This window comes from Cryptomeria japonica, chromosome 2 (assembly GCF_030272615.1).
Source record: "Cryptomeria japonica chromosome 2, Sugi_1.0, whole genome shotgun sequence".
In the NCBI taxonomy this organism is placed as follows: domain Eukaryota; kingdom Viridiplantae; phylum Streptophyta; class Pinopsida; order Cupressales; family Cupressaceae; genus Cryptomeria; species Cryptomeria japonica.
The window spans coordinates 271,515,442-271,527,873 of NC_081406.1; the positions used below are offsets into that span (position 1 = coordinate 271,515,442).

The 12,432-nt window shown below is 33.3% G+C and overlaps 1 protein-coding gene across 1 annotated transcript; it reads right to left on the reverse strand.

Annotated features, from left to right (window-relative positions):
• Window positions 1-10,304: 10,304 nt before the first annotated feature.
• LOC131056106 (purine permease 3) lies at window positions 10,305-11,833 on the reverse strand. The gene has a single exon (XM_057990450.2). It carries the CDS (start codon window positions 11,614-11,616, stop codon window positions 10,501-10,503), a length of 1,116 nt encoding a protein of 371 aa, XP_057846433.2. The 5' UTR covers window positions 11,617-11,833; the 3' UTR covers window positions 10,305-10,500.
• Between the last annotated feature and the right edge of the window lie 599 nt (window positions 11,834-12,432).

The window sequence follows — 12,432 nt, forward strand, 5'->3', positions numbered from 1 at the left end:
GTTGGAGATTTTTTTCCATTGGGGTTTTTCCCTCCTTATTGTTGTTCTTTTTGTGCATGGACTTGGGTCTTCTTCATGATGGCTATGGATTCTTTAGAGTAGATTTATGTACTAAAACTTCATGTCATATGAGTTGTAATAATTTCTAATAGTGTAGGAACCATTTGTAAGGCTGAGTAAGCCTCATGTACATATGATTATGTAATAGTAGCATGTAGGTTCATACTTATCATTAGTTTGCAAATTGCCATGCCACCATTTGGGCAACATTATAATTGTGTGAAAGAGTATAGAATTTTGGATGTTTCATTATTAGGTCAACATTTTAAAGTATGTCCAAAGACCCAACACTTGTGCTATAAATTGCCATATGTTGTATTGTATTCAACAAGTTGTATTGTATGTACTCATTATGGAAATAGATTTGGAAAAGAAGTTAAATATTTATGTGATATTATTTTGACATGTAATGGACATTTGTACATATAGATAGATCTATGTTGCAATGTAGAAAGATGTAATTCTTTACTTACTTCATGCTATGTTCAAAACTATGTTAGGAACCTTGTGTGGAAATGATGAATTTTAATGTGCAAGAGAATGCAATATAGTTAGTTGTTAGAACATGCTCTTGAGACTCTAAAACTTATATAGTGACCATTATCAAGACCTTGTTAAAACCATTAATATTAGAGCAATGAAACATGGTGTACACAATAATTGCATTAGCTATCATCATAGAAACTAAATCATCCATAAGGTTGTATCTATAATAAAACTTAGAATTCTGAAAATGTATAGACCACATTTGATTAAGAGCTCATTAGTAACATGGCTGTAGCAACAATTGATGCATGGTTGACACAATAATCATTAAAGAGTGTAAGTGGACTTTTTATACATTAGTAAGGTGGCAGAAATAAAACAATTAATATGCAAACAATGTCAATGTTCATAATGTAATATAAATAAGCAGTGTGCATGCATTTTAGGACAACATTAGTTAGAATGGCTTATAGGTAATGCTTTAAGTGTATGGGCAGCAATAGCATAGTTGACATCATAGTAGCATGAGGTTGTATATCATTTAAGTGTTACATTTTTCTTGAGGTCAGTGATAAGAACATTATAGTTATGGATAGTAGAATGCAAATTAGAGATTATAGGGCAGCCTATATAATATACCTTTGTGTGGAGACATTATGGTATCTATAACATTAAGTAGATATATGTATTTCCATGTTGATTGTGAATCTAATTTATGTATTAAAAATCATAAAGTTAGTGTGCAAGTATGTGGTGGCGTCAATATACCCTAGGGAGCTATATGAGACTATGTAAACATGTTTCCTTTTATGTCAAGTACATAATTAGACAATCAATGTTAAGATTCAAACTAAGGTAAATTAAGTGTATTAATTCATACCCACATTGCCTAGATAAGGTTAAATAGAAAATTATTAGTAAAAAAAATAAAAATTACTCAATTTCTAGGTTGTTAGTGTAAGTTCCCTGGGGTTTGTTGGTGGGCACTACATGGAGGGAGAGATAGACATGGAGAGAGTGAGATACCTAGGGAAAGATGAGATCGAGGGGAATAGAGGTGAGAGACCTAAAGAGGGTGAGAAAGGTGATATGGATGTTTTAGGAGGGAGGAGTAGATAGAGATCTTTGGGAGAGAGGAAGAAAGGGAAGGGATGTCCTAAAAAGGGAAGGGAGAAGAGGAGAGACAAAAAATAAAGAGAGAGAGGAGTAGGAAGGGATGAAGCGAGTGAGAGACCTCTACGGAAACAAGAAATAGAGAGGTGTGGGGAGAGAGAGAAGAGGAAGGGTAAGGGGGGAGGAAGAGATAGTTGGAGAGAGAGGGAGATAATTAGAGAGAGGGAAAATAGAGAGATGAGGTACCTAGAGGGGGAGAGAGATATGGGAGACCTAGATGTGGAGAGAGAGGGGTTAGATAGAGTGGTATATAGAGGGGTTAGATAGAGTGGTATATAGAGGGGTGAGTAATAAGACATGGATTGCGAGGTATAGAGGTGAATAGGGAGGAAGGGAGGGAGGAACCTAGGAAGGGGAGAGATAGAGAGAAGGTAGGGGGGAGAGGTGATGATCTAGATAATGGACATAGAGGATAAGTGAGGGATATAGAATAAGAGAGGGTTGGGTATAGAGATAGATATGGAGGTAAAGAGGGAGAGGGAGATCATAGAGGGGGATGGGGGAAGAAAGGGAAGGAGACATTGAGAAAGAACTAAAGAGGGGAGAGATATAAAGGTCCAAGATTTAGAGCCTAAGGAGAGAGGGGTTAGAGATATGGGGGGAAAGATAGAGGTGAGAGACCTAGAGCCTTGGGTGAGAGGGGTGAGAGACATAGGAGGAGATAGAGGTGAGAGAGATAGAAGGGGGTGAGAGGTTGGTAATGAACAAGAAGGGATTAGTATAGAGGTAAAAAGGGAGTGAGGGAGAGACCTAGAGATGGTGAGAGAGAGGGTGGAAGAGACCTAGAGATTTTATTCATTTACTTCATTTCAAAATTCAAAACATATATTTCACTTTCTATTGATTCAATTTAAAAAGTTGAATCAACATTGGCCATTTCCTTTATAAAAGTGTGACACACCTTTAAGAAGGTAAAATAATTTAACACATTTTTGGTTGGGCTATCCATAAGGTTTGCACATGTTTCAATGTAGATTTCAAAAATACTACAGTGATGTTAAACTCTCTCTTAAGGATCTAACCATATCAATTTTTCCACATTTTGATTATGCTAAGGTTTTCATCTTTAATTTGTTTTATCATTGTGTCTATTTTTTGTCAAAACCAACGCAATATTTTACATATATTATCTACTTATTCTTTGAATTTTGAAAGAAAATTAGATTTTTAGAAGCTAGACTCCATTCTACACATGTTAAAAAAATTAAAAGTTAATTAGTTTTCAAACAATTTAGGGGGAGCATGATCAATTTTTTCATTTTTCAAGATGTGAACACTTTGAAAGTAAATAAAAATTTATATCATTAATAAGTTAGCCAAAAAATAAAGCACAAACTACATTGTGTTATCTAATTTATTACCAAAATATTTTTTTAAATTAAATAAATTAACATTTTAGGGTGCCATAATAGATACTATTTTATGTTTTTCTAATAAAAATAAGATCACTTCGTGTGGACCCCCTTTTTGGAACCCTTAATCTCCACCATTTTCAAAAAGATTTAGTAGTGTAACTATATTCAATTTTTTTATCAAAGTTTAGAGTTTATTAAATTCAAAAGAAGAGTGGTATATTAAGACCCCCTTGTTGTGTCACATATTCATGCACACTTACCTACTTTTGATAGTTATGATGGTGAAGATATTTTAGAGAATGAATTTGATTATATATTTGATATTGTTTCTTGTTATGTTATAGTATTCTAGCAAGTGAATTAATTATTACTATTTTAAGGGCTAGAGGGTTTATTAATTTTGAATTAATTTATTGATTAATTTAGGGGGCTCACACACACTCTTAAAATATTAGGGCAATTCAACTATCAAGCCCTAAGTAGTGTAGGTGAAGTATATCTCCCACCCAACCCCGCGATGGTCCTACAATGGGACCCTACCATTTGGAAAGGTAGTTCGTATCTCCTCTATAATCGATATACCTCCCCCTAATTCTATACTAAAGTGCAAGACTAGTGTAATTGAATCAACAACTCTAGTTAGCGAATAAGCAATCAAATTGGCCTTATTTTGCACATCTCCCAACCACTCTTAATTATGAGCAGACTATAGTTACTTGATTCACCCCTACTATTCTAACTGGGTGTATTAAATCCATATTTTCTAATGAGGGTGAGGTGTAAGATTCTAATTTACAAGAGTAATGCCATAATATAGATTTTTATTTACAAGAGTAATGTCATAATATAGATCTAATTTTTTTTTTGATCTACATGTGCTTTATTTAAATGATAATTATCGCATGGAGATTTTGATCTGAATGAATTTTATAGCTTTGTTTAGAACAATTGTCATTTTCTAATGTGAATCATATAGAGAATTTATTTATAAACTATTGAATTTTGGGTATGTTAAGGTTTAATTTAATTTCAATCAAGGATAATTAAATTAAAAAAAATTGAGGGGGAAGAAGAAAGCATTAATAATTTCCTTTGTAATAGTAGCGATCATGTTTATTAGTTGCTAAAAGGATCTTGATATAGGTAGCAAGTTTGAAGGAACTTGCGATTCATATGAGGTATATCAAATTGATTCACGTGTTAATTGTGCAAATTACATTTTTGGTCAAGCATATGACTTCCACATGAAGAAGTATAGATTAACAAGTTAATTTTTTATTTTACTAACAAATTGATGAGTTAAAAACATAAAATCAATTTGATTTGGTCCCTTCAAAACCTGTTTTTGCCTTAATCAAAAACATAAAATCAATTTGAAGAATACCATACAATGTAATTAAAATTGATTGTAAAGTCAATGATATGAACTAGCATGGATTATGTTCCTATTTTTTATTTATGTGTTGATGGTTCTAGTGATAGGTTTAAGTCAAGATCATTAACCACTCTTAATATATTGATATTGCATACACATGAAAGATGACTTATATTGAAGCTAAATGGTGATCAAACTATCAATTTTAGAGTGCTGAAATCTATAATCAATATTCTCTTTTGATAAGGAAAAGTGGTTTATTATAGTTTATTTATGATCTTGTGTCATTAATCTTATTTCTAGAGGATTACAAGTATTCTATTTTTTTAAACATATATAATCTCAATTCCTTTTTTCCTTCCATTTAATTAGCTATAACATTTTTTAATCTTGTATATATATCATATTTATTTTTGTATTATATTGTATATGTCACCTCTCCATTCAAATACCTTTTTTCTACACTACAAATATCTTATTTGGATTGTCACCATGCCTAGAAGAGGCGCATATCATTAGCTAGAGCTTATATTAGAGATCATTATCACATGAACTAAAAATGAAGATATAGTCTTGGATTATATAGGAAATTCAACTAAAATATTTAATATGCAACCCTAAGCATCTATTATATAACCTAAAATTTATATTTCAAAACTTATTTCCAAATTACAATCCCTAAAATTTCTATTTGAGTTGGGTATTTTTCAATACCAAATATGTGGCTTTTGATTGATATTTTAAAATTTCACACTATTTATAATAATATCTATTTTTGAACCCTAAAATGTCAAATTGAGACCCTTAATAGCTATTATAAAGCCCCAAAAGAACAATCAAAATAAAAATGGTGAGAACTCATTCACTTTTACATTTCATATAAGCATAAAAAATAACACATATAACAAAAGTTTAAAATGTCTATTTCAAATCCTATTTTGTAGATTTTAAACCATAAATGTATATTTGAAACCTTATTTTCTATATTATAAACTCTAAAATGTTTTAAATAGCATTTAAATTTACAAGTTATGGTTTGAAATAGTGAAAATATCACATTCTTACATAAATTGCAAATGCATCCACATGTCGATAACAACATAATTATCTAACTAAACAATTTAATAAATGACATTCACTAACATTACACCAACATTCTACCCCTAATTATGTTGTTCCTATAAATAGAAACTTCAACTTGCCAAGGGAGTCCCCCTTAAGGCTTGCATTACAAAACTTGTTGATTACATAATATGAATACATTTTTTTTAGAGATTTGTTCCTAAAGAAATAAATCTTGAATCAAATGGAGCTCCATCAAGCTACCTCGTGACCTTGAGAAGGATGTAGCTCCAAGCTGAATTCTTGAATTATCAGTCATGAACTCTTGAATCACATATTCTTGAACTATTTGACAAAATTGCCTATTGGGCTACAAAAGAGCTTCATCATTGTCTAAAACATGAAATGGTATAATTCTTGATCATAATATTAAAAGATCGTTGGACAACAATCCATATTGAGATCAACAACCAAACCCTAAACCTATCTCCAAAATTGATCTTCATGATATATGCATTCTTAAAAAAATTCAGCTTCCAAAAAAGAAAAGAAAAATACCAAAAATCCATCTCATACAAAACATCATCTCAAAGAGAGAAGCTAGCTCAAGAGGTGATGGGAATTTCTCCATTTGATGTCTCAAGTTAGTTTTTGGAGGCATCATTATACATAACAAAGATAGCCCCAAAAGTCTAGATATGATTGTTTGAACATCCATACCAACCTTCAAAGATTTTGTCCAGTGTAAGATAATTAATTTCAAAACCACAATGATTTGGTAATCTTATTTTCTAGAAATAACTAACTTTGAGAGTATAGATATGAGAAGATAAAATCATCCTTAGAAGGAGAAAGGTGTTTGCACCCATTACAATGAACATTTTATTTCTCCTTAAAAACTTAGAAATCCAAAAGTAATTCAATAATGTCATCCTTCACCGATGCATTCAGTCTCCTCAATTGAATCACCATATAAACAAGTATGTCACTATAATTTTTGAAATTTACAAGCCTCCACTCCAAGGAGCAAAATTCTAGTGTCTGGAGATTCAAAAGAATAATCGACAGATACAACTTTCTCTTTATTAGGTCTGTGTAGATCCACATTCACTATTCATTTACTTCACTTGCGGGATCTTGAAAACTAACCTTCTATCAATGCTAAATCTCCAATTTTTATTCTATCGTTTAAGAAAAAATAGCATCCATACACTCTTTGAACACTTTTGTAATTCATTTCTCTTAAATTTTACACCTCAAATGCCTTATCATAGACTACACATATTATTGCCTATGATCTTCACCTTTTGTAAACATTCAAACATTATTCTCACCTCTTTCTCTGATTGTTTCAAACAACAAATCCATATGATTTATTCTTCAAACACCTAAGGAAATATTGTCAATGATAGTAGTAGTTAGATTTAATATCTGTCACAATGGTTTCCCTTTCGACTGTCTTCTTCATACGCTACCTTTGCATATACATCGCCAAAAAAATGACTAAGAAAATTGTCTCCTAATTCCATACTTTGAGAAACTTTGATGCAACATTATGTGTTTCTTTATAGTCATATTGGTTCCCCTCTCATTTTGTTATAAATATCAACAAAACCCTTTGAATAGAACCGTTCGCTACTCCCACTATGAATCGGTATATTGGTCTACGCAGGCTCCTTCTGTGCAATCATCTTGACATATTTTGAACTATGGATGAACTCTTTTTTGAACATTCCTATGCCATCACGCACCACAGCTTCTGAGGTGACAGGCACACGTATCAGCTCTGATACCATATGATAGTGAAAATGATTATGTTGTTCTATAAACTGCATTTACAGTTGCTGAAACCGAGAACAACATAAGTACCAAACTTGGAGCCTCCCACCAAAAAAGAAATGGAAACTTACCAAATCTAGTGGGTCCAAAGTCTTGGACCACGAGATTAGGTTAGACATCCCTATCAAGGTGGATGATGAGAAATAGGGGAGTGCGATTAAGGAAAATAAAGGTGAGATAAAGGAGGAAAGGGTGATGGGAAATTTTCTATTGGAGGCTATCAGAAGTTGGGAGAAATGTTGAAAGTGGGTGGAGAAGGAAATTGGATCCCTAAAAGATGGGATTAAAGGAATTGTTGACACCTTCACGGAATCCCCTGGGCCCAACAACTCTGAGATGATCATGAGTATGGTCCAGAAAATTTCGCAGGATGTGGAAACCATGAAGGTTAACCAAGATCATAGAATTGAGAAGTTGGAAGAGATGTGAGTGAGATCAAGGAAAACCTGAACAATCTAGTGGAAATCAGTAGGCAGGCGATGAACAATAACGCAGATGGCTTGGAAAGATTAATTCCATGATAGCCAATTATAGAACTAGGACCATCGCCAGTGACCCTCCCATGGGAGAAAAGCAGAAAAATATTGCTTCAGAGGGTGGACAGAGTGCTGCTGCTGGGAAGATTAGTTCGGGTCCGTGTACTATAACTAGGAGCCGGAGCCAGGACCAGGGAACCTCCAGATTCATCATGGAGGACTTGGAGAAAATTAATAGGAGTATTATTCAGAAAAATACTGAATTGATGCACTCTCTTAGTTGAGTGTGTGGTCCTGTTTTGGCCTTGGTTGTAAAACTTTGGGTTTCAGATCCCTATAAAACTTGTTTATCTTTATGAAAAACATAACTACCAAACTGAACAATGTAATAAATGACACTCACTAACATTATGGCAACATAATATAGATATTTTATGATTTATAATCTAGAAATTAAGTTTTCAATTAAGTATTTTAGTATGTATAATCTAGAAACTATAGTTTGAAATATATATTCTAGGTTTTATATTATAGAAACAAGGGTTTCACGTGGACATTTCAAGGTTTCAATTTCATATTTTAGGGTTAAAAACAGTTGTTAAAAGTTTAATTTTGATATTTTAAGGTAAAATATAGTGGTATTCAGTTTCACTTAAATATTTTAGGATTTCATAATAGTTTTTGATTATGTCAAGTGGGGAAGGACCCCAAGCCATTACAATTTTAGATCAAAAACCATCAAAAAAAGGTTTGGAGATCAAGTCAACACAACACCATAGATAGATAAATGTTTATAAACAATACATACAACAAATACTTAAGGTAAAGTTGACATACAACAAACTGAAAACAACAAGAAACGAAAAATAGAGCATCACATCAAACAGACATGTAGTCCTAGTCGTCCACTATTTGGTCCAACATATTTTTCTAGGAAGAAGAAGAAGAAGTCCTTTTTGCTTTGGATTTCTCTCCATCTCTTGTCTTTGGCTCCTTTTTCCTCTTCTTCCTGTCAATCTTCCTTGTCAAAGAAATCATTCCCATAATTATGGTTTCATAATAGTTATTTTAGTTTTAAATTAAATATTTGAGGGTTTCAAAATAGTTGTTTAAGGTTTTAATTTGACATTTTAAGGTTAAAAATTAGTTGTATGAGGTTTGAGTTAAATATTTCAAGGTATAAAAATAATTATTTAGGATTTCAATTGATGATTTTAGAATTTTAAAATAGCTTTTTAGGGTTTTAATTTCACATATTAAGGTTTCAAAATAGTTACATAGGGTTTCAATTGAATATTAAGATTTGAAAATGGTTTATCTAGTTTTAATTGATGTTAGCGTTCAAAAATAGTTATTTAGGGTGAAAAAATAATTGTTTAGGGTTTCAAATTAAGCAATTTGGTTTTCAATTTCAAAATTTAGAATAAAAATATAATTTTAATTAATCTTTTGAATATCAATTAAAAATAAGAGATCTAACATTGAAAAACACCTATTAAATACAAAATTTTAAAAGCAAAACATGAATAATAGACTTTTGTTCAAATCCATGTGACACAATGACTTGACAAACGGGTGCTTAAGACCCTTACCTACTTGTCATGCATGTATTATCAAAGTCTACTAGTCAAAGTGATGAGAGCTCCATTGCTCATGAGTGGAATCCACATTGCGAAAGTGAAATGACTTCATTTCACTTTTGATTAGCTTTCTTTATAAACTAAAATAAAATCTTCATTTTTAGGTCACCTTCAAACAAAGTTATTATTTTAATTTTTTTAACAATAAAAGACTACCTTTAAATGAAGGTTACTTTAAACAAAGGTGTTCATTGTTTAAAGATGGTTGATAATTTGAAAAATCCATAAGATAAAAATAGTCATGTCTCAAGTTTGAGGCTCACTATTACTAAATGATCCACACTCAATATCATATAATTAAAATTACATCTCCTTGGAATTCTTTTACATCATGATGATGAATCACGGAGATTTGAAAATTGATGATAAAAAATATGTACACAATAGAATCCAGAAAAAAACAAGAGAATATAGTATGAATTGTAGAAATCTCATAGCATTAAAATTACATATTCAAAAGAAATTCTTAAAATTTAAAATTTAAATATGATTTTAAATTATATAGGTATTGCTAATACCTATACATTTGGTAAAACATACAATAACTCAAATAGTTTCTTTTTTCTCTGAATTTGGAGGATTCCTTGTCTATTGTCTTTATCTTCAATCCAGCTAAATTCGAAAAATAATTGATATTCAAAAAATCTTTTTGAAACTCAGCATCAAGAACGGTAGGTCATGTGTCCCCAGCTAAATTCTTGAAAATCAATTACCAATACCAAAACAAGATTGGAAGGAAAGTAAAGCTACCAAAGATTGATCTTGGGTTATATGCCCTTTCTCAACCATTAAAACTACTGCGAACACACAAAATAACCAGTTTCATTCCGAAACAATCTTCCTGAACAAATCTTTTCTTACCAAAATTCTGCTTCCACTGTTATCATTTACTATACAGTTTTAACAAACACCATGCTAGAAACCTGCGGACATATATGCATGGTAAAAACAGATATTTAACCTGTAAATTATGCTCAGCACTGAAGCAAAACATTTCAGGCTGCATAACCTTAAAAGCATAAGAAAGTTGTGGGCTATTTGGTTTTGCTAGACTTGGAATTGGAGTTAAGTTCTTCAACAACCAGCTCCAAAGTCCTTTCTTCTTCTTCTCTAGGCTCTGCATGTTCACTGCCTTGAGGATGCTCCTCTGGCATATTACTTGTCTGTAATTTGGAATCCATGTATTCTCCATACAAATATGATGCAAAGCCCCACAAAGCCATAGCGAGAGCCATGCCCTTCTCTGCGCTGAATTTCTCATGGTACAAGATCACTGCAAGCAACTCCGTGACTGGAATACAGGCAGCAATAATAACACCACTCATAAGAGAAGAACTCAAAAAGATGACACCAAAAACCCCAATGAAGAACAACTGCCAACATACTGCGTTCCACACCAGAGCCATGTAGTAGTTAAACTCCCCTAGGTCAAATGCCCTAGCCTCCCTCCCAATAGCCTCAAAATCCTTGTTCACAACCATCCCTATTGTACAGAGAACTGTTGCCGAAAAAGACATTATAACCTGCATCTCCATAGCAAGAGTATATGTTATTGGGTGTGTGGCTTTCTTATAGACAAGCTCAGTCAAAGGAAGAATCAATCCATAAAGGGCTGCTGCAGAAACCGTGACGATAAACCCTAACCAGTATTGACCAGCAGTTACTCCCTCTGGCCTATCGCCACTAACGTGGAAAGTTAGCATAAATGACCCCATGGTGAGCAAAATTATGGCATTGATAGAATATGAGCTAAACTTGTGCTTGACTATGAAGAATGCAAAAACTGCAGTGAAACCAAGGTGAGATGCAATTAAAAGAGACAAGGTGGAGAGAGGCAAGTATGAGACCCCCCAAGCATACAAGAAGTCATCTAGACCAGTGAGAACACCAAGTACAATGGATGCAAGGCAAAGCTTGGGAGTTACATGGGTTCCTTCAGAGGATTGTTTATTGTGAGAAGAAAGCCAAATGGGTATAATGAGAAGAGGCCACCCTCCGGTCTCTAGCCATGCAGATAGCCATTTGCGAGTACCCCCATGCAGGAAATAGAAGCGAAGTAATAAGGGGCCTGCGATTGTTCCAATGCATAGAGCTGCAGAGCTTAATAGTAAGAGGGTCCATTGCCTTAGGGTTTTCTTGCTTGATTCCATTTCAGGCCTCTTTTTGGTAGTACTTGAGCAAATATTTTGATTTCATTTCATGCTCCAGAGTTCTTACGTAAACTTCAATCTCTGCCTTCAGCCCAGAGTATTTTCCCGGTCAAAACACGAGGAGTGTAGAAACACTTATGTGCACGGGTCTGTGATAATGTTGGGTGGATTCCATGTCGAAAAGAGTGGTGGAGGGATTCGTTCACGGGGCTAAGGATAAGAAAGGTCTCTTCAAAGTGTATAAATTACTAGTTTAATGTGAAACTTTGAATTACTGAAAGTATTGGATTGTGATGGTGAATGGTGGATGGATGTAGGTTATTAATCTACGTTACCCCAAGTTTCTGGGACGGGGGACGGGGGGACGGGGCGGCAAATTTTTTTGTCAAATTTGGGGACGGGAGGGGACGGCAAAGGGGATGGCTATATAAAATATAGGGAAAATTTAAAATATATAGGAAAATTCTAAATGTTCATATGAAAACATGGATAAAGCATGCATCTATACTTTATATTCATATGAAAACATGGATATAGCATGTGTATGATACTATGAAAACATTTTAGAATGCAAACATCGAACATACAACATTATCAATAGACTCAATACTCAATATGCACTCATAATTCAGAATTTCAATTCATTCACATTGTCAATATGCATATCATAATAGATATTAAAGAAATAACATACATAATGGAGCCTAATCAGACTCGGAAGTTAAATTTTCACTACTTCCATCAGCGCAGTTTCCCCCAATATTTTTCGACGGGGGTTTGGGGGCAGCTGTCGCGATACAGGGCGGGGTCGAAGGG

Excerpts from the sequence above, each read along its gene's own strand:
- LOC131056106 (XM_057990450.2), bottom strand. The coding sequence starts at position 11,616 with ATGGAATCAAGCAAGAAAACCCTAAGGCAATGGACCCTCTTACTATTA.